Here is a 22,599-nt window from a genome sequence, read left to right on the forward strand (position 1 = left end):
TAGTAGTCAAATTAAAGCTGTCTGGCATGAAACTTAGGTGGGGGAAGAAAAAAATGAAGTCCGTTTTCTGCCAACCCAAACTTGTTGTTAATAGGAACTTGTTTCCATTTCAGTGTACAACAGTTACGACTGAACACTTCACTACTGGTAGTAGGAGGGAGGCGATATGAGGAAAAAAATGTTAAGACAAAACCCTCCACAATTACATGTTCATAATGAGTATAGCATGTGGTTTATCTTAAACTGTATTGTAGGGATTTCAGTTCTCATATACCATCTGTTGTCTGATAAAACCCAATGGTCTTCAAATGAATTTATAAAATGCTATTATTTGATATGACTTGAATTACACTAAATGGTTTTACTGATTCTCCAATGACTCTGGCAGGCACTCAGTGATTTCACGGTGCCAAAGTCTGTCTTGAATCCATCTCGCTTATCTCTACAGATTTAAAGTTATACGTTAATGATTACATCTGTAATTCAAACACACTCAAATAAAGCGTTTATACAACTCCAGTGCAATGAAAAAAATTCAGTGTTCAAAACATTTGTTCGGTCAATTATATTATCATATCATACACTGCCAAAATATTGTCCTCAAATGAAAACTGGCTATTATGAAGAGTATGCAATTTACTTTCTTGTTTTTAACCTCAAAGACAAGCAAATAAAAATGTAATATGATGTGAAATATTCTATAAAAAGGTAATATTTTATAAACAATTTATGCTAAAATAAAAACACAGAAACACTCAAACATTCAGAACTATCTTTCTATAATTCTTCTCAAATCAGACCTTTAAACGTCAATATAAGATAGCATCATAATGGCAAAAGGTAACATCTAAATGATTTACTTTCTAATTTTTGATCAGATTTTTCCCCCTGTAGTAAATGAGAATGTATGCAAAGTTCTGTAAAGTACAAAACCACCAGGTTTGGTGTTCAAATCTTGAAAAGTCATTTTAAATTTAAAGCTGCAGTCCATAAGTTTTGCCTCTTTGTCGCCATTTATGTTTGAAAACCTGGAATTGCAGTTCCTTGTGGAATTATATTCCATGCTTGGGTTGTTATCCAGTGCAGATGAATCTGTTTTGAGGTGAATGTGTAGCTGTCAGTCACTGCACCGCTGTGGATATTCACTGTACTTAGTAATCACCGATTCTAGCCTAAAGGTCCTTTCACACTGGACGCGATTTTGACGCGCGGATAATTCGCGCGATGGTTTTATTTTTTGATCAGCTGTTTGTGTAATGAGTGCTTTCACACCGAACGCGAATGTGCTGAGGCGAAAAAACGACTTTTATTTTTTTCGCTTCGATGTCGATTTTTTTTTACTTTTGAGGCGACAAAAAGGCTTCAGCCAATCACATACAAGGAAACAAAAGTCACGTCACAGCAAAAATGACGGATCTTATGATTACTTGTGTGTGTGTTCTATGGGCTGATGTTTTTAAGAGGACAGCTCACCTTAAGCAGACTGCCAGACGCTGCTCCGGATTAATTGGTTCCCTGAAGTTTGTGGTTAGTCTCGTCAGATGCGGTGCCACTATCTGAAGGAGCTCCTCGAATTGTCCCACAGACATCCGAAAGTAAGTGCGGAACCGGCAATGATAAAGTTTTAGCTCCTGTACATGATTGGCATACTCCCCTTCAGACTCTCTGTTCTTTAGGACTGGGTGCACCCAAAACCTTCTTTTCTGTCTTTTAAAGAAAATGAAAAGCTCGTCTTCACTGGATGATGATGTTGAAGTGTCCATTTTCTCAACTGTCGGCGCGAAAGTTTTGGAATGTTGAAGCTCTCTGAACGTCACAGACATCGCAAATTCGCGTCGCGGCTGATGTGAATGGTTTTGACGCGAACTATTCGCACACGAACTATTCGCTTTTTCGTTTCGCTTTTTCGTTACGCATCCGGTGTGAAAGGGCCTTTAGTCTTGGAATATATGACACAAATAAGAATTTTCTCCATATATTGTCATCTGAACGAGTAACAAGTCTGCCACGCTTTGTTCTGACCAACTGAAGAAAAAATATTACAATAAATTGTGCTGCCAATGTTGTACAAAGTAGATTAAATAATCTAACGATCGATTAGCTCATATCACATAAAACCCTGCAAATTATTATTATTGTTATACTTTATTTAAAAATTAAATGATTAATTATTAATAAAATTATTAATGTTAATGTCAACAACATCAGCATTCCGTAACTATAGTGTGTGTTAGCATGTAGATAAATTTTTCTGTACAGTCTAATCTCTAATTGTTACATGATTCGAATTTCAAATTATGCTCCCATCAACCTGGGGTGCGTTTCCCATACAACGACGTAATTCGCTGATTTACCACCATAGGACGATGCATTGTTGTTGAAACAAACTAGCTAGTTATCACTGTTTCCCAAACAGGGTCGCATCTCAGTCGTTTGAAACACATTAGTTCAACAACATAGAGCCATTGTTTATGACGTCACACGCATGTGGTGGAGGAATAACTTTTGCTATTTAACCGATTAGACTCATGACTATTTTACAGTTTTTTGTTCCCTGGTATTTAGCTTTATTTGATGTTTGATTCACCGCGGGTTCCCTCTTACGGCATAACCCCGGGGTTCCCTTAGGTATTTGTGCACATGTGCACTCTTCAGAAACGGCGCTTTTAGAGGAAGCGCAAACATACATAGAATAAAATGCATTTATATTTAGATAGAATGGAATATATAGATTGCACTGCATGTTAGCTTGGTTATTGTGCACGAAAGCATATTTATTTAAGCCCATATCCCTTTCTAACAAGAAACTATGCTTCTAACCCCAGGTCGAGGGCTGTAGTTCCAACCACGTAAGTTTGGGATGCTGTTTGCGAATGTTCGTTTGAACTATGGTTTCGGGAAACACCGAATCGTTGAACTATGTTGGTAACGACGGAACTTGCAACAATAGTTGGCTAATGATGCTTTTGGGAAACACACCCCTGGTTGTCTTTGAAATACACATCTTGTATAAACCCAGGCTATCTGTAATCAGAAGCACATTTAAAACTGGAACATCATTTAATTTAATTCACGTGATTCATATAATCTCTCTTGATTACAATCCCATCAAAATGATTTTTTGACATTTAATTATTCCAGCTGCTGTGGGAATAGGCTATAGTTAAATGATCCCACACCTGCAGTATCCTCACATGCGATAACCTAGTAGCCGGGACAACGTCTTTATGTTTAAAGACGTGATGTAATGAGGCAGTGCCATGTTTGAATTTCCTGTGAAAACCTACCTGAACGACTCAAATTAGAAAACATTATTATAAATTAACCGTTGTGAATCGTGCTAAAGTAAGGCGATAGTTTGAACACTGGCTGGTTACATACTTGCTCAAATATTGATTTTGGATAATTTTTTTACAAAAAAAAGGTAATTCAAATTACAAAGAACACGATCAGAAATAATTCCACCTGCATTCTAATCATTTTTGCATTTTACTCTTGCAAAAGAAAGCTCTTCCGTAAATACTTGAGCAAAAATTCCTACTTTAAGTGTTTATCTGTTTATTTCCTATCTATGTAGCCTTGAAATAAACCTGAACCACCTACACATATGCTTAAATATAACAGATTAAACCAAGCTAGTATCCTGGAAACCAAATGTAGACAATAATAATAAAAAAGTGGAATTACATCACTTGGAAACTGTAATATTTCTTGCATGATGTCTCATAAAACCCAGCTCATATTGAGAGGGATTTAACAGAAATCCAATAACACCACCAAATTTTACAAGTAGCTGCATTTTCCACCAATGAAACGCTAAGCTATGTGTTATTAAATAAAACCCAATCATAAAGCCAATAGCACTGATGCTGAATTGATTCGATTTTCTGTGAATAAGCAGAAGACTGCAGTGTGCGAGAAAAGCTCATTTGCTGTGATTTTTCAAAACATCACTAAACTGTGATTGCTAAAATTAATGAGGTAAACGGTGTGTATGCATGTGTGCGCCATATGGAAAATGCAATGAAACTATTTATGCATTTCTAAAGACCTTGAATGTCCAGACTTTATAATTGCTGGCATTTTTCACAGCTGAGAAATTTTAGCAGAGCTTTTTGAGCTCTGAGTTATGCAGACAGCCCTTGCCACTACTGCCAAATCAATTACATCTACAATGAACAAGCAGATGATCATGCCTCATTGTAGCAAAAAAAAAAAATTAAAAGCAATTTTTCAAAACCCTGCTAAATTGTCCGATTGATTAAATAATAAAGGTAATGATTCGAATAAATGTTTGTGTCCGTCTGTGTGATTTTGTGCATCACAAACTCGTGTAAGCAAACTCATTTGACCAATCAGATGCTTTAAAATACAACCCGAATTCCGGAAAAGTTGGGACGTTTTTTAAATTTTAATAAAATTAAAACTAAAGGAATTTCAAATCACATGAGCCAATATTTTATTCACAATAGAACATAGATAACGTAGCAAATGTTTAAACTGAGAAATTTTACACTTTTATCCACTTAATTAGCTCATTTAAAATTTAATGCCTGCTACAGGTCTCAAAAAAGTTGGCACGGGGGCAACAAATGGCTAAAAAAGCAAGCAGTTTTGAAAAGATTCAGCTGGGAGAACATCTAGTGATTAATTAAGTTAATTGATATCAGGTCTGTAACATGATTAGCTATAAAAGCTTTGTCTTAGAGAAGCAGAGTCTCTCAGAAGTAAAGATGGGCAGAGGCTCTCCAATCTGTGAAAGACTGCGTAAAAAAATTGTGGAAAACTTTTAAAACAATGTTCCTCAACGTCAAATTGCAAAGGCTTTGCAAATCTCATCATCTACAGTGCATAACATCATCAAAAGATTCAGAGAAACTGGAGAAATCTCTGTGCGTAAGGGACAAGGCCGGAAACCTTTATTGGATGCCCGTGGTCTTCGGGCTCTCAGACGACACTGCATCACTCATCGGCATGATTGTGTCAATGACATTACTAAATGGGCCCAGGAATACTTTCAGAAACCACTGTCGGTAAACACAATCCGCCGTGCCATCAGCAGATGCCAACTAAAGCTCTATCATGCAAAAAGGAAGCCATATGTGAACATGGTCCAGAAGCGCCGTCGTGTCCTGTGGGCCAAGGCTCATTTAAAATGGACTATTTCAAAGTGGAATAGTGTTTTATGGTCAGACGAGTCCAAATTTGACATTCTTGTTGGAAATCACGGACGCCGTGTCCTCCGGGCTAAAGAGGAGGGAGACCTTCCAGCATGTTATCAGCATTCAGTTCAAAAGCCAGCATCTCTGATGGTATGGGGGTGCATAAGTGCATACGGTATGGGCAGCTTGCATGTTTTGGAAGGCTCTGTGAATGCTGAAAGGTATATAAAGGTTTTAGAGCAAAATGTGCTTCCCTCCAAACAACGTCTATTTCAGGGAAGGCCTTGTTTATTTCAGCAGGACAATGCAAAACCACATACTGCAGCTATAACAACAGCATGGCTTCGTCGTAGAAGAGTCCGGGTGCTAACCTGGCCTGCCTGCAGTCCAGATCTTTCACCTATAGAGAACATTTGGCGCATCATTAAACGAAAAATACCTCAAAGATGACCACGAACTCTTCAGCAGCTGGAAATCTATATAAGGCAAGAATGGGACCAAATTCCAACAGCAAAACTCCAGCAACTCATAGCCTCAATGCCCAGACGTCTTCAAACTGTTTTGAAAAGAAAAGGAGATGCTACCCCATGGTAAACATGCCCCGTCCCAACTATTTTGAGACCTGTAGCAGAAATCAAAATTGAAATGAGCTCATTTTGTGCATAAAATTGTAAACTTTCTCAGTTTAAACATTTGCTATTGTCAGCAACACTTCCAGACCGTCAGGTTCCATCACCACGCCCACTCGTTCCCAATCACCCGCCTTCTGATCACCTGCACCTGCCGCTCCTCATCTACGCACCTCCATATATACACAGCACTTTCATCAGAACACTGTCAGATCTACTCGTTAGACACTGGACTCAAACTACTCTCTTCTACCACAGTATTATCTACCAGTCTTCCCGCCGTTCTGTCTGTCTACAAGTTAAGTTTGTTCCTGTTTTATGTTTGCTTTTGCATTATTTCTTATGATGTGATTTATGTTCTGAATGAAACCTTTCTGTTTTGAGTTTATCCTTTATTATTAAATACTTCTCTAAGTTCATTTACATCTCTCTCTTTCTTCCCTCTGAGCGTGACAGAAGATCTGACCTAGACAAGATACAGATCCTTCACTATGTCAACTCGCCCCACTTCCGATCCTCTCCTATCAATCTTCCAGCCTTCACCGAGCACTTCCCCCTTTGCCTCTGGAAGTCCCATGGCCTTACCTGCTTGCTATTCGGGCGAGGCGGACAAATGTAACGGCTTCCTCCTGCAGTGCACTCTGCATTTTGAGATGCAGCCCCAACGATTTCCCACGGAGCGATCTAAGACGGCATTCATCACCAGTTTGCTGTCGGGCCGAGCGCTGGATTGGGCTGATGCACTATGGCAAGCGGAAAATCCCATAATCGGTAATTTATCTGCATTCACTAAACACTTCAAGGAAGTTTTTGTAAGGACTACCGGATCCTTATCAGTCTCGGATGAACTGTTACGCCTGCGTCAAGGCTCTTCTTCGGCTGGTGAGTACACTCTCCGGTTCCGCACCCTAGCGACCCTTAGTGGATGGAATGAACCAGCGCTCTGCTCAATCTTCCGTCAGGGGTTGAATTGCAACATCAGACAGCAACTGGTGATTTTCGACGATTCAATCGGTCTCGAAGGGCTCATCCAAAAGACCACCCAGATCGCTCAGCGCCTGTTTGCAAGTTCTCCTGACACCATCTCTCTGCCAGCCGCCTCGCCCGTTCCTGGACATTCCCCTCCAACACCAGAACCGATGCAGACAGACTCCTATCATCTATTCGCTGCTGAGAGATACCGCCGTGTGTCCCAGGGGCTCTGTCTATACTGTGGAGGCAAGAACCACACCATCACTTCCTGTCCTATCAAACCATCACTACCTTCTGTGAGTATTCTAAATATCTCCCCAGACGTAACTAACATGAGAAAACTTTCGGTCATTCTGCGGATTAAAGACTCTGCTTTCACAGTCCAAGCTCTCATCGACTCGGGTGCCTCGGGGAACTTCATCTCCCTCAACACACTGAGAACCCTCAACCTACCAGCTTTACCTCAACATCCTCAATATCAGATCAACACCATCAGAGGAGAGCCCTTGGGATCCGGCCAAGTGAAGCAACGTTCGCCTGACTGCCAACTTCAAATCGGCAACTTCCACGTGGAGGACATCTCATTTCTGGTGTTGGAGGGTGCTACAGTGGACATCGTCCTGGGACGTCCCTGGCTGATTAAGCACTCACCTTCCATGGATTGGGAGAGATGTGACATCCTCGAGTGGAGTTCTAAATGCCACGAATCCTGCCTTCGACACCTACCCGTCCCAAAACTCTCTCTTCAGTCAACCCTCGTCGAGAGTCCTGAATCCACCAAGTGCATCTCCATACCGGAGGACTACAGGGCGTTCCAGGACGTCTTTAGCAAGCAGGCTGCTACCAGATTACCACCTCATAGGCCATGGGACTGCGCCATTGACTTGCTGCCTGGAGCGAAACTTCCCAAGGGTAAGATCTACCCTCTGTCCATCCCGGAGCAGAAGGCCATGGAGGAGTACATTAAGGAGGCTCTCCACCAAGGTTTCATCGTGCCATCTACCTCACCAGCCGCCTCCAGTTTCTTCTTCGTGGGGAAGAAGGACGGAGGTCTGCGACCTTGTATTGACTACCGTGTCCTGAATTCCCAGACGGTCAAATTTCCATACCCCCTGCCGTCGGTCCCAGCTGCCCTAGATGAATTGCGTGGAGCTCGCATCTTCTCCAAGCTGGACCTGCGTAGCGCCTACAACCTCGTTCGTATCCGCCCTGGGGACGAATGGAAGACCGCCTTCATCACCCCTACTGGCCACTACCATTACCGGGTCATGCCCTATGGCCTGGTCAACGCGCCTTCTGTCTTCCAGGGCTTCATGAACGAGGTGTTCCGAGAGTTCCTCCACCGTTTCGTCATCGTCTACATCGACGACATCCTCATCTACTCTCGGAACCTGGCCGACCATCGCTACCACGTTACGCAGGTCCTCTCGAAGCTGAGACACCACCACCTGTACCTCAAGGCTGAGAAGTGCGAGTTCCACCAAACCACCATCCAGTTCCTAGGCTACGTCATCAACCCAGCTGGGATCAGCATGGACACGGACAAGGTCGCAGCCATCAGGGACTGGCCCCAACCCACCTCAGTTAAGGAGCTTCAGCGCTTCCTCGGATTCGCGAACTTCTATCGCCGCTTCATCCACCAGTTCAGCCTTCATTCAGCCAGCCTCACCAACCTGCTTAAGGGCAAACCCAAGACCCTCACCTGGACTCCTGATGCCATCCAAGCCTTCACCTCACTCAAAAATGCCTTCTGTACGGCTCCGGCCCTCATCCTTCCAGATCCTACCAAACCCTTCATCGTGGAAGTAGATGCGTCCACCGTCGGGGCTGGAGCCGTACTCTCACAATACTCCGGAGAGCCTCCCAAACTCCATCCATGTGCCTTCTTTTCCCGGAAGTTTTCCCCAGCGGAACAGAACTACGACATCGGCAATCGGGAACTCCTGGCCATTAAGCTAGCTCTGGAGGAATGGAGGCATTGGCTCGAGGGAGCTACACACCCTTTCAGCGTCATCACCGACCACCGAAACCTAGAATACATCCGAGAGGCCAAGCGGCTGAATCCTCGCCAGGCTCGGTGGGCCCTGTTCTTCTCCAGGTTCTGTTTCACCATCACCTACCGTCCAGGCCACAAGAACCTGAAGGCGGACGCATTATCCCGTATCTACCAGCCAGACCCGCAGCCAATCTCCGACCCTGTCCTTCCTCCAGAGCTCTTCCTCAACCCCATCGTGTGGAACTTGGACCAACTACTCCAGGAAGCCATATCCCGAGAGCCAGTTCCGCCGGGAGGTCCAGAAGGGAAACAGTACGTCCCTTCCTCCATGCGCTCCTCCCTTCTGGACTCCATCCACTCCTCTCCGGGCTCTGGACATCCAGGCAGCAAGCGGACCCTCTCACTTCTTCGTTCCCGGTACTGGTGGCCCAGGATGGCCCGTGAGGTTGCCCAACATGTCCGTGCCTGCTCGGTCTGTGCCATGACCAACACTCCACGACAGTTACTGCCCTGTAGGAAACTCAGCCCCCGTTTCATCGGACCGTTTCCCATCCAGAGGCAAATCAACCCCGTCATCTACCAGCTCCAGCTCCCTGCACACTACCGTATTCACCCTATATTTCATGTTTCCCTACTCAAACCTGCCACTAATCCTCCTCTTACTCCCTCCACAGAACCTGGCGGTGCCGAGGTGCCTCCTCCTCCGGAGGTCCAGGAGGACCCTTCGGTCTACTCTGTCCGGGAGATCCTGGACTCTCGGCGGCGAGGGGGCTTGCTTGAGTACCTCGTGGACTGGGAGGGCTACGGCCCCGAGGAACGGTCCTGGGTTCCTCGCAATGACATTCTCGATCCATCTCTACTCTCGGACTATCATCAACAACATCCGGATCGTCCTGCTCCCAGACCTCGCGACTGCCCTCGCCGTCGTTCCCGGGCATCGGGAGCTGCCCGTGGAGGAGGGGGTACTGTCAGCAACACTTCCAGACCGTCAGGTTACATCACCACGCCCCCTCGTTCCCAATCACCCGCCTTCTGATCACCTGCACCTGCCGCTCCTCATCTACGCACCTCCATATATACACAGCACTTTCATCAGAACACTGTCAGATCTACTCGTTAGACACTGGACTCAAACTACTCTCTTCTACCACAGTATTATCTACCAGTCTTCCCGCCGTTCTGTCTGTCTACAAGTTAAGTTTGTTCCTGTTTTATGTTTGCTTTTGCATTATTTCTTATGATGTGATTTATGTTCTGAATGAAACCTTTCTGTTTTGAGTTTTTCCTTTATTATTAAATACTTCTCTAAGTTCATTTACATCTCTCTCTTTCTTCCCTCTGAGCGTGACAGCTATGTTATCTATGTTCTATTGTGAATAAAATATTGGCTCATGTGATTTGAAAGTCTTTTAGTTTTCATTTTATTAAAATTAAAAAAACGTCCCAACTTTTCCGGAATTCGGGTTGTAGATCTTTAATTTCCAGCAGAGTTCAGGTCAAGTTTGCCCAATTCAGCAGGAAAATTCAGTATAAGTTCAGCCCGAGCACACCCAAGAAAAAAAAATATTGATCAGCTGCAGGCCTCTGAAAGAATCTGCAATAGGACTCGATGCTGCTGCCCACAGCAATCAGTGCTAAAGCTCATAAATGAGTCCAGAGTAAGTGCAGTGACGTCTTACCTGTGGGCTCAGGCTGGGTCTGAAGGTCATGCTAGTGGAGGGGTGGCCCATGGACGAGTTGATGACGGGGAACGTTGAGGGCAGGCCATTGATGGGCGAGCTGAGGGTACTGATGGGCGAGTGCAGCTGACCCTGGCTGGAGTTCATGGCAGAAGGACCGAGCAGGGGCGGGTGGAGAGGATGGTTACTGATGCCTCGGTGACACGAGGAGGAGCTCAGAGGAGATGACGAGAGCTGACCAGAGGAGTCTGCAGGACGGCGAGAGGAAAAAAGTGTTAACCCACACAGGAAATTTCAGGAATATTTTGCTTTGTGAGGTAAACAATGGCATAGGGGTTTGGTTCGGTCTTTTTACAGAGCAGCTGAATGGATGGATAATGTGGAAAAATGTTAAAGAATGTGAACTTGATGTACAAATACCTTTTCATTTTAAAAGTTCTTATCTCGAAAAGGCACAATTTCCTTTAACTTTAGCAATAAAAGAGTTTAATGTACAATGTAAATATTTCTTCTGCTCTTCAAACTTTTCACTCTTGTCCAAAAAGACCACATACTGAAACTAAACAGCAAGTTTTTTTCTTTGTTTTTCTTTCAAAATGTGTGGCAAGAAAAACTGTTACATTATGTAATTACAAACATAGTCACGTTATATTAAACTATATGATAAAATAATAAAAATAAACAGATGATAAATCAACTATATTACAGTTATTTTCAATGCAACAACAAGACAAGTGGATGTCAAGTGGAGTAAAAACTTATTTTATTACAAACAAATAAAATCTATTTCAAATCGATTGTTCTTTTGAACTTTTTATTCATCCAAACATCTCGGTCTCAAGGTTTTCACAAAAAAATATTGGTCACAAAAATATTAAGCAGCACAACTGTTTTCAGCATTGATAATAATAATAAATGTTTCCTTATCCACAGAGTATTATCATGATTTTAAAGGACCAGGTGACACTGAAGACATAAGAAAACGGTTATTTAAAATTGTATAATATTTCACAATATTGCTGTTTTTACTGGATTTATGATCAAATAAATGTAGCAATAGTTAGCATAAAATACCTTATTTTTCCCCAAAACATTAATTATCATGTATTTAGTGTAATCATGTTAATTATGTGTGAGGACTCTTACACACTCTTTATGCTCTTTGTACAACTGCTTTTGTGTGTGTGTTTGCTCTTCCATATGCACTTATATACAGTGCAGTCAGTTGTTTTGTTGACACTGTTTGCTCTGATAACACAGTGGACTTCAGCCACAACTTGCCTTCTCTTTACAGAGACAGTAAACACACGCTGAGGAAACACAGAGGGCTTAATTACTCATCCTTGTTTCCCCCCCACAGCTACAAGACCTTGAGTGAAATGAAAACAATATCAGTCTTTCTATACATGCAGAAGCACATATCAGGAAAAGGTCAGTGTTCAAGTGTCATAGCAAATATCATATTGAAACATCATCATCACACCAGCTTATTTTCCCACTCCGTCTATTGTGAAACTTTCTGAAGGCCATTATTAGTCACTCTCGGGAAAAAGAATGTCTGTAATATGATTTTGATTCGTGTCTATTGAAAAGGCATGAACATAATCAAGTTATTCTATTGAAATCAGCCAGGTTCTTTTATATGATGTGTCCTAACAAGAAATGGAGACTACAGTACTTACCTTAAAACAAGTTTACAGTGAGTTTAAGGTGGTAGAATATCCATATAGGACTGAATAGTGCTGGGCTAAATGATGCTATAAGTTGTAAATCACTTATGTACACCTACAGGTACAGACATTAATACATTTTTCTATAAATACTAGGGTAAATATATGTGTGCTGTTATCAGCTTCTAGTTATTAACAAGTGAAAATGGCAAAGACTTAAAAATGTGAAGAAAAAAAACAGAGTGGGGTGTGTCCCAGATAAGACAAAACTTGCTGTTTGAAAACAGAACATATATATGTGCATGTATATTGAATTTTAGAGTCAGTACAATCTGTTTTATAATATAAGTTTGACTGTTTCGCTTCTTGCTTTCCACTCAAATGTAAAATAATGAAGCTGTTTTTGCATTTATGACATACTTCAGTTGTTCTGAATAATCGTATCTTTTGGTTTGCATTCACCAAGTTATAAATAAAAGGAGAAAATAAGAACCAATAATTTGTAAAATACTGAATTCACTGGATTATCAAAAGGCCTGATTCTTTTATCATGATATAAAAATCCTCCCAGAAAAGATTTATAAAAAGATTTATACTTAAAAATGATATTTCTGTCATCATTTATGTGTCTCGTGTCATTCCAGACTTCCTTCTTCTCTACACAAAAGAAGCTATTTTTTAAAAGAATGTTGGTAGCCAAACAGTCACCACTGAAGAAAAAAAAAAACCCTTCATCTTCAACATCACATCAACATCTTCTTTTATGTTTCACTTCAGAAATAAAGTCAAACTGTTTAGGAACACATGAAGGTGAGTAAATGATGAATTTTGGCTGAACTATCCCTTTAATGATGCACATAACAATGTGAAGCCAAATCACTGAAGGATCCGAGAAGCTACAGTAAGTTTAAGATTTGTCAGGTTGGATTTCCGCCAGGAATTCTTTCCGCCAACCCAAACCAGCCCTGCAGACTGTCAGCAGCATTTGTTCATGAGAAGACTCAAAAGTGGTGAATGGACATGCTGAATAGTACAAGAACTCATGTTTCCTTTCAAAGATCTGGCTGAGAGCCCTCAATGGACAGTTTAAAGGGGTTTTGATCTGGTTTCCCACCCCATCTACATGACAGAGTAAGAGTCTGCAACAAATGATTACTGGCAATGTGTGTCTCTGATGACACACCACACACATGAACACACTATGCAACAGCCTACAGCGTTACACAACTTGTGGGCACAGGTACATACAGGCATGCAGACTACACTCACATAGACAATGAACATCAACACACACCTACACACACATTCCAAGAGCACTGGAAGAAGATTTCAGATCATAAACAAGGTGTGTAGGAAGACCATTAGACAGCTCAAAGTGTAGAGTCCCCCCCACACACATGCTCACACACTTACACACCACAAAACTAATTCTGAATGAGAATCTGTGCTATTCTGAGGAACAGAGAATTGTGGTTTTCTCCCTTCGATGACCACATGCTGACAGCAAGATTTACAGCTCAAATTCTTCCTCTGAGAACTGCAGCATAAGTATGACTTATAAAAACCGGCCTAGAAAGTTTGGTCTAGGATTTACTCTGAAATGATTTTTATACTCAAAAACTGCTATTAAATGTAACACATAATGAAAGAAATGGCAAGTAACACACTGAATTAAACATGAACACTTGAAAGACTGACATCGTGTTTTCTTGTAAAACACACTAACAATTTTCAGAAAAACGCAAGTATATGTAAAGTTTCAAGCTAAACTCATGGAATACACAAACTGGCCATTACTATCTCAACCCTGAGTTTTGGCTCTGTTTTATTTTAATATAGACAAGCAGTAGTCTCTTTGTGTCAATTGAGAAAATGATCTGGTCTTATCACGTAAACACAACAATCTTGACTCGACCGCTGTATAAATACTGCCACACAAAATGTTTACTCAATCACCACAAACACCTACTCACTGAAATATAAATCAAGGGCGGGAGATAAACAGACTAGGGGATAAGGATATACCGCCAGCCTAAGCAAAATGGATTTGAGCAAAACAACGTTACAGTTCGCTAATGAGGCAGCGAGGAGCGAAGCACAGGCCTGATTAGTCAGAGGATGAGGGATGATGTGAAGGCAGAGCAGAGTGCTGACACACATGAACCACATGGACACACAAATCACAAGAGCACAACTCACAATGCTACTGAATTTGAAGCACAGAAAGAGTGAGAATTTTTTAACCTTCTAATTTGCTTGAATTTTATTCTACAAATCCAGATTGAAAACACAGTGAGTTGTGTATTTACTGACTTCACTGCTATTTTTATTTCATATGAGCCGTTTATTATTTTTCTATTTATTTTATTTGACAATTTAAATCAGTGTTATGTAAAACATTTTGAATTTCCATTCTATTATTTATGTAAGATATAAAAACTTTGCCTATTTAATAGTACTTTATTTTAGCATTACTTTTTTCTTGATATTTCTGTAAGAAAATTTTATGTTGTGTGTTTTTTTTTGTTTGTTTTTTTGTGTACTCACCACTGCAATGAAGGTTGTAGTTGGTTATTTCCAGGTTGTTGCTAAGGCGTATTGAGTGTTTTTTAATGCACTGCTATGCAGTTCTGGATGCTTGTTCTGGAGCATTGCTAGGTGGTTGCCAAATCTCCACAACAAAAGCCCATGCCTCTATGACATCTTGGGGCGTTCTTAGATGCAAGCCCATTGGGATTTATTTATATGTTTTATCATCAGCCATCACCTGCCAGTGTAATACTAAGGGTTATGGGATTGTTTAAATCCACATTCCTACATATGAGACCTATTAATAAAAAAGCACGATGATGAGTAATTATTGAGTCAGTATTGTTGATGAGGTCAACACTCGGCAACTCCAAAGATGATTACGGACTGATCTCTTTAAACAGGTACAAAACAAGACACTTGAGCTAAAAGCATGGTGAATCAGTCAAACAACCCAGATGAGTCTGTTCTCAATTCACCCTGTGCTTGGCAGTGCTGCAGAGTCATTTGAATATAGAGGAAGAGAGTGGTTTCGTGGCTTCCTACATTCAATCAGCACAGAGAGTTTAAATCAAAACCTCCCTAATGTGTTTAGTCTGACGCTTCCTGAGCACCTTATTTCTCCTCTCGGTTTCATCTTCCGTCACAGATCTTCACAAATCTACTCAAACACAGTGCGTGTGGCCATCAGGTCCAGGAAGGACATTCAGTCGACTTTACACACCATTTCTCACTCCCACACACATATAAACTCACACACGCGCACACAAATACATATGCTGCAGACAAAGTACCAGACTATCCAACCCACAGAGAATTAATTACACTGCCAATTTGGTAATATACTGTACAAGTCTAGACTAAAGATTCATCCGACCGCCTCAAAATAACCAGATAATCAGCACTAAAGGAAATATGCAGTTGCTCATGCAGTGAATAATGCAAAATAAGCAGTTTGGTGAATAACAGACAGCATTGTAACTAATCTATTTGATTAAGCTGTCACTTTTAATGAAAACCTTGAACAAAGACAGAATAAATATTTAGAAACTGAACATCCAGGATTTCCTCTACAGGTTTAATCCTGGTTGAGACACAAAATCTTTTTAATTCATTCTTCGGGTAAATTATTTCATATGACGAATGGCAAAAATGTGATGACTTGCTCTGAAATTAAAAATAGATAAATAGGACCCACGATTTACAACACACCTAATCCTGTTCAGAGAAGAAAAGGAAAAATGATCTGATGAACGCTATGCATCAGCATTTGTATTTTTTGTCTGGTGGTATAAACCACAGGCAGCCACTGAGATATCTGAAATATTCATGATCCTCTTCCCCCCTCTGGGTTTTCATTTGAAACGACCACCATAATGTTTCAATCTCAGTTCCAGAGAGAATTCATTTTAAACAAGCTTTTATCTAGAACTGACAGACAGAGGCAGTACATCACATATATGACAAAGTGGTCAGCCTTAAAATGTTTTGTGAACAAGTTCAACTGGATGCTTGATATAAATCTTACTGCTTTCATCTGATTTAGTATCACTGAGAAATTTCATATGTGAATGACTAATAATAGCAATCAACATTCCCCCGGTGATTCCCAAGATTTTACAACTTTTGTTGGCAAAGATGGTGACTTGAGTCTGGGAGTCCAAAAATTAATTTTAGACTTCAGTTAGACTCATAAACAGACGGGTGGGACCTCGTCCTGGGGGCAGCTGTGGCCTAATGGTTAGAGAGCCGGACTAGTTACCAAAAGGTTGCCGGTTCGAGTCCCGTGCTGGCAGGAGTTGTAGGTGGGAGGGAGTGAATGGACAGTGCTCTCTTCCACCCTCAATACCCATGACTGAAGTGCCCTTGAGCAAGGCACTGAACCTCCAGTTTTTCCCCGGGCGCTGGATTTATAGCTGCCCACTGCTCCGGGTGTGTGTTCACTTCTTACTGCTGTGTGTGTGCACTTGGATGGGTTAAATGCAGAGCACCAATTCTGAGTATGGGTTACCATACCTGGCAAATGTCACCACTTTCACTGTAACAAATGACTTCAGACTTCACTTGGATTTTTTGGATACCTATAAAACCTGCAAACATATACATTTTACAAAAAGAAAAAAAAAAGTTATCCCATGTCATTCTTTCTTTTTTTCCCTTTTTTTTTGTACATGAACTGTTATTTTTTAAAAGTACATGCTAGTAAATATTAAAATATCTACTGGTTTAAGTAAAACTTCACATATATTCTTTTCAATGACCTAAAGGGATAGCGCACCCAAAAATAATTTTAAGTCATTATTTACTGACTTACTGTATCCAAACTTTCTTTCTTCTGTCAAACATGAAAAAAGATATTTTGATAAATATCTTTTTTTTTTCTTCCATAATGTGGAAGTCAATGACCACCAAAACTTTTCGGTTCCCAATAAGAGGAGATAAGTCATACAAATTTGCAATGACATGATGGTAAGTAAATAATGACAGCATTTTTATTTTTGGGTGAACTTTCCTTTCAAATTATCAAGTAAATGTGAGTTTATTTTCTTTGCACACAAAAAGTAGCTTTATAAAATTACAGTTGAACCATCGATGTCACATGGACTATTTCAACAATGTCCTTCCTTCCTTTCTGGGCCTTGAACATGGTAGTACCCTTGCTGTCTATGGAGGGCCAGAAAGCTCTTGGATTTCATCAAAAATGTCCATAGCACAAACTGTGTTCATGACTGGATGAAAGAATTACTGTCCTGGTACCACCAAGGATAATGATTCAAGAAGCTGCCGCACATTTTTGAAGTCGGAGCAGATTGTTTTAGTAGAGCTAATATAAGCAGCAGAACCCAAGGTGATGCACCTGTTTAAAGCTCTTGCTGACTGTGTCAGATATCAGGCCAAGCATATGCTGTCCTTATGGTGTTTGCATGTTAAACAAAACATTTTCTTTACATTACTTGCAGAAACACAGGCTTCATGCGAACCACGCTAATGCACAGGTTACAGGCACAGCATTGCTCCAATGTCTGTGTGATTTCAGGGCATGGGAAGCTGGTCCCTGAAACTCAAATGTTATCAGTTTCCACTACAAGACTAGAGTGAATGAGACAATCAGATAAGGGTCTATGTAGTGCAGGGAGAAAGCTCGCTCTCTATAAGCCACCTGTGAGATTGAGCCAGTGCTATCGGACACACTCGGCTACACGTGTTTGCACAGAGATGGACAGATATGAACTGCTGGTATGGAGAGAACTGCTCACAGGAGTCTAGGGGCCAGTGACAGAGCACTGTATTAATCGACATGACACATTGAACATACAGTGGCAATGTGTCTGAATAGACCACAGACCTGACATGCTTTGAACTCAGTGCTTTAATGATTAATTCATGAATGACTGATTTAAAATATGGTCTTGTTTGACTGTTTGAAGATTTTTATAAGATTAGACTAAATATATATATAATATATATATATATATATATATATATATATATACTAAATATATATATAAATGTCCAATCATGGTTAATGTATTTAAATAAATAAAATTTTATTAAAATTGTAAATAAATTTAATTAATTAATGCAGAGCAATGATTAATCCCGATTAATCACATCCAAAATAAAAGTTTTTGTGTACATAATATAAGTGTGTGTACTATGTATATTTATTGTGTATATTTAAAGACACACATACAGTATATATTTAGAAAATATTTACATGTATTTATGTGCAAATATATATATAAATATATTTAATATATAATCATAACATATTTTTCTAAAATATATACATACATGTGTATGTATTTATATACATAATAAATATACAAAGTAAACACATATATTATGTGTTATGTGTATATCCCTCAGTAAATAATGACACACATATATTTCATTTAGTTGACTTGAAATACGAAAATAACTACACTCTCAGAAAAGTCTGTCAAAAAATATATATATTTTTTTTATTTAAATGTAAAACTTAAGAAACTAATAATTAAAACCTAATAAAAAATATATAGACATATTAAAAAACTATGAAAAATGTTTTATTAACGTATTTTCGTATTTTTTTTAACAAAATTAATAAAACTTTTTAAAAAATTAAAATCAAAACATAAAATATAAAAACTTAATTAAATCAAAAATATCTGTTACTAAAATAACAATGTGTGCAAAATTATTTAAATAGAAATGTACATTTTACACTATATTTCCAATGACATTTTATCTCTAAAATACTGAAATTTAATTATCTCTTAATGTTTGTATTATATCAAATTAACCAATAAACAGAAAAACAAATTAATAATAATAATAAATAAAAAAACATACAACCTAAGGTTTGAGTATAACAAATGACTTCCATCAGCAACAAATAAAAGATGTATGTCTGCTGATTTGAAGTGTGCTGTAGATTATAAGCTTCTCCCTCCATGCCCGACAATAGACCATCATCTCTACAGATCTCTTTATTCTCTTTCTCCTTTAAATCGGGACAGTAGATATCCTGTCATTCTCTCTCAGTGTATCCCTACAGTAAGACTGCAAGCTGCCCCACTTTTAGGATTCAGACACACACACACACACACACACTATTGCACAATCACCGGTGGGACTGGATGTCTGGCCTGATGCCCTGAGAACTGGAGCTTATACTGTCTGTCTGCCAATCTAAGCCCAACAAGCTGTTTTGGGGGGAGGCATGTGCATTTCATTTCATTCTCACAGACCATCAGTGTCCTGTGAAAAGGCCAATATAAACCTCAGTCACTAAAGAGTCTTCTGAAAAAAGCCTTTGTCACATTGCTCTTGTTAAAAGATCAAGAGGAACTATTTCCAGATTCTCAAACCAAAAAGTGCAAGAATTCACAATGAAAAAGGATATTGTTTTGATACAGATGAGTGATTTGTATTGCCGATAATGTACATTTTCTCAATCTCTTGCTTTTGACTGCCTCTCAATACCATTTGTGCACCATATCCACAAGTCAGAATTATGGAATTAGATTCAATATCAAATCTAATTCCATAATTCTGACTCATTAAGATTTGCACTAAATGGAAACTGCTGCTTTTGAGGAGATTCATGTACTGTATTTCTTCTAACTAGACGTGATTTTTTTTTTTTAAAACAAACTTATTTTTATGTACTATTATAATCCTTTTTTTTTTTGCATGAATGTTATTTTGTTTTATCCTTTTTTTCCCAATCACCTTCAAACGTTAAATTGAAAACATTCTTACATATTTTAAACTATGACAATCTACAATGAGAATGAAATAAACATAATATAATTTATAATTTTATACAACAGAATATAATTTCAATGCAAATTGTGACTGTGCCTCATGCAAGGTCATCAGTAAAAAAAAAAAAAAAAACGTCATTGTTTGAAATACAAAGGCAACATTATTTTAATTTGTTGAAAATAATAAAAATAAGTAAAACTAAATAACCTAAAACTTAATAAAAATGAAATAACTATACAGTCTATATACTAAATGTATATAGACTGGTTATTTTATTTAAAAAATCTAACTTTTACCAAAAGTCGGTGTACTTGTTAAAGAGATTAAAAAACAAATAAATTTTGAGATATGTTTAAGGTTAATATGATTCAGAAGAATATTTATGTAGCATATCATTTCCAAAAAGCTGTCATTTTGTCAAATTATTAAACAATTGTGAAATTATTATTTAATTTTGTGTATTTAGCATGCATAAAATGTTAGTTATGAATTTGCACTTAGCAAGACAAAGAAATCAGCAATTTAATTAAAAAATAAAGTTATAAAAATGCCATTTCTACCACATCACAGAATGTAATTAAACATAATACATAATTTAAGACATGATATAATGTTGGAAATAACAGTATGGTGGAAATGACCATGACTTTTAGAAAAGAAAAAGGCAAAAATGAATTGTCTCATGATCTATGTTTATTATTGTGAGTAGACAAATGTAAAAGAAAGAAAGAAACTAGTGTGAGTGTGAAAAGTGTTTCAAGAGACTTCATTTCCTAAAAGTTCCCAAGCACAAATGTGCCCATGGTTAAAGAAATACCCAATTATCAATTATCAACGCTGCGTTGAACTATTTTCAATTTCATGTCAGTAAGAGCACCGCTCAGCTCAACATCGACTACAACTTTGCTAAAGTAAGTCTCAAATGCCAGCAAAATATTTCGTTTTTCCTCAGAAGCATCTGTCACTTGAATCATCCAACACATTACACATGTGATGTTAGCTCAGCCCGCTGCAGCACCTCCGTCTGCTTTATGGAGACAACTGCCTCGATCATCAGGAAGAAATTAGCCGAAGCACTAAGCAGCATGATCTTATTGGCTGCCGGTCCGTCCGCTCCATTTGAGGTCAGCTCAGACATTCCAATGGATAATCTTTTCCATCCCTCCACTCTCTTGTCTTTCTCCCTCTCACACTCAGTCTGTTTTCCTCAAGGCGCAACCACAGCACAAGGCTGGCTTTGTGTAGCCTCTTCACTAGCGCTTTCTGACTCAGTCAGTGTGTTTTAAGTGAACCGTATGGAGCTGAAATACATATCGGCCTTCGTTTCCAGCTCTCCCTGCACCTTCCAGTAAAGTTATTTTCTAAAGAAAGCTAGTAATATGAAGCCTCCGAATTAGGGCCATCACCACATCACAAAGGTTCTGGAGAGAAGCTGAGCTATGTTTGCTTCTGGAGCTTCGCCTACTTTTCCCAGCATCCCATTCTTTGTTCTGCTCGCTCTCTCTGAACTTGCAACAAAAGGCTGTAATTATGGTGGGCACAAACCAGAGAGAAAGAGCCATATTATAGCATTCCCTCACACTTCAAATGCGGCTGCTCGCTAGAGGTTACAGGAACCTGTTTAGATTTATGCCAGCTGTGGAACTGACAGCTGCTGAGAACTTCTGGGATGGTCATTTTGATGCAACCCACACATTTCATGCATTCTGAAGCACAATATTTACATAAGTCCTCATGTTAAACGCCTGAGATACACAATCCTGCCTAAACATGCCGTTGAGTGATCGCGCTGAAGAAGCTTTCTTTAATATGCTACATATTAACCAGTCATTAACCAAAACACTTTACAGTAAAATTCTATTCGTTATAATTAGTGAACTACCAATGAACTAACAGTTTTTGATATGCTTAAAAATAAAACATGCATATTTATCAGTCAACACCAATGCAGTCACAAATACAAAACCAAACCCGTCAACTTACGGCTTGGGGCTTTTATATCATAAGCAAACTGTTTCCACCTAAGGATGTTAATTTCTAGGAGGTAGCTGTCTGAGATGGCGAGGGGGTGTGTAACATGGTTTGTGTAACATTAGCAACACATAATTAGCTGTTTAATAACATAATCATAATGATATCAATTAATGTTGTGTGTCTGATGTTGTACAGAGTGATACATAAAATGTAATAGCATTCTAATACATTGACTTGCAGACAACCCTGTATCATTTGCTTTTCCTCTTCTACTTCGGAATCAGTTTCTGATTCAAACATATATTCAAACAAAACAAGTGAAAATGAACTATGTAGTCCAAGCTGCTGTGATTGAATGGAGGCGGGGGCTAATTTCCATATTCCATATTCATGGTTCAACATATAAAAAATGAGGTAAGGATGTAGAGCAGTGGTTATCAACCTATTTTTCCACTGGGTCGCACTATGGTCCAAGTGCAAGTCTCACGGGCCGCACGCATATCATTTACATATTACATCACCAATACAAACCAACCAGATTTATAATATTATAGCCTAAATATTATGATACCTAATCAATTACATTCATTAAAATAAATAAATAAGCAAATCTACTCACCATCAATAAAACACGTGATGCTGTCAGGAGCTGACCAATTTAAAAGGAGTAACAGCACAATGAAGTTGCGATTATAAGATGCAGTCTATAGAGCACTGCGCTATCAAGCGCAAGGT

General features: G+C 39.3%; 1 protein-coding gene across 2 annotated transcripts in view; it reads right to left on the reverse strand.

Annotated features, from left to right (window-relative positions):
• rxrab (retinoid x receptor, alpha b) overlaps positions 1-22,599 on the reverse strand; it is a 66,773-nt gene that overhangs the window by 18,516 nt on the left and 25,658 nt on the right. For both annotated transcript variants that reach the window (XR_009433849.1, XM_059550028.1), the window contains exon 3: positions 10,439-10,686. Coding sequence is in view for 1 of the 2 variants with exons in the window: in XM_059550028.1 (XP_059406011.1) it covers positions 10,439-10,686 (248 nt within the window). In the remaining variant the exon portion in view is untranslated. The remainder of the gene's footprint in view (positions 1-10,438; positions 10,687-22,599) is intronic.

This window comes from Carassius carassius, chromosome 5, assembly GCF_963082965.1.
Source record: "Carassius carassius chromosome 5, fCarCar2.1, whole genome shotgun sequence".
Taxonomy (NCBI): domain Eukaryota; kingdom Metazoa; phylum Chordata; class Actinopteri; order Cypriniformes; family Cyprinidae; genus Carassius; species Carassius carassius.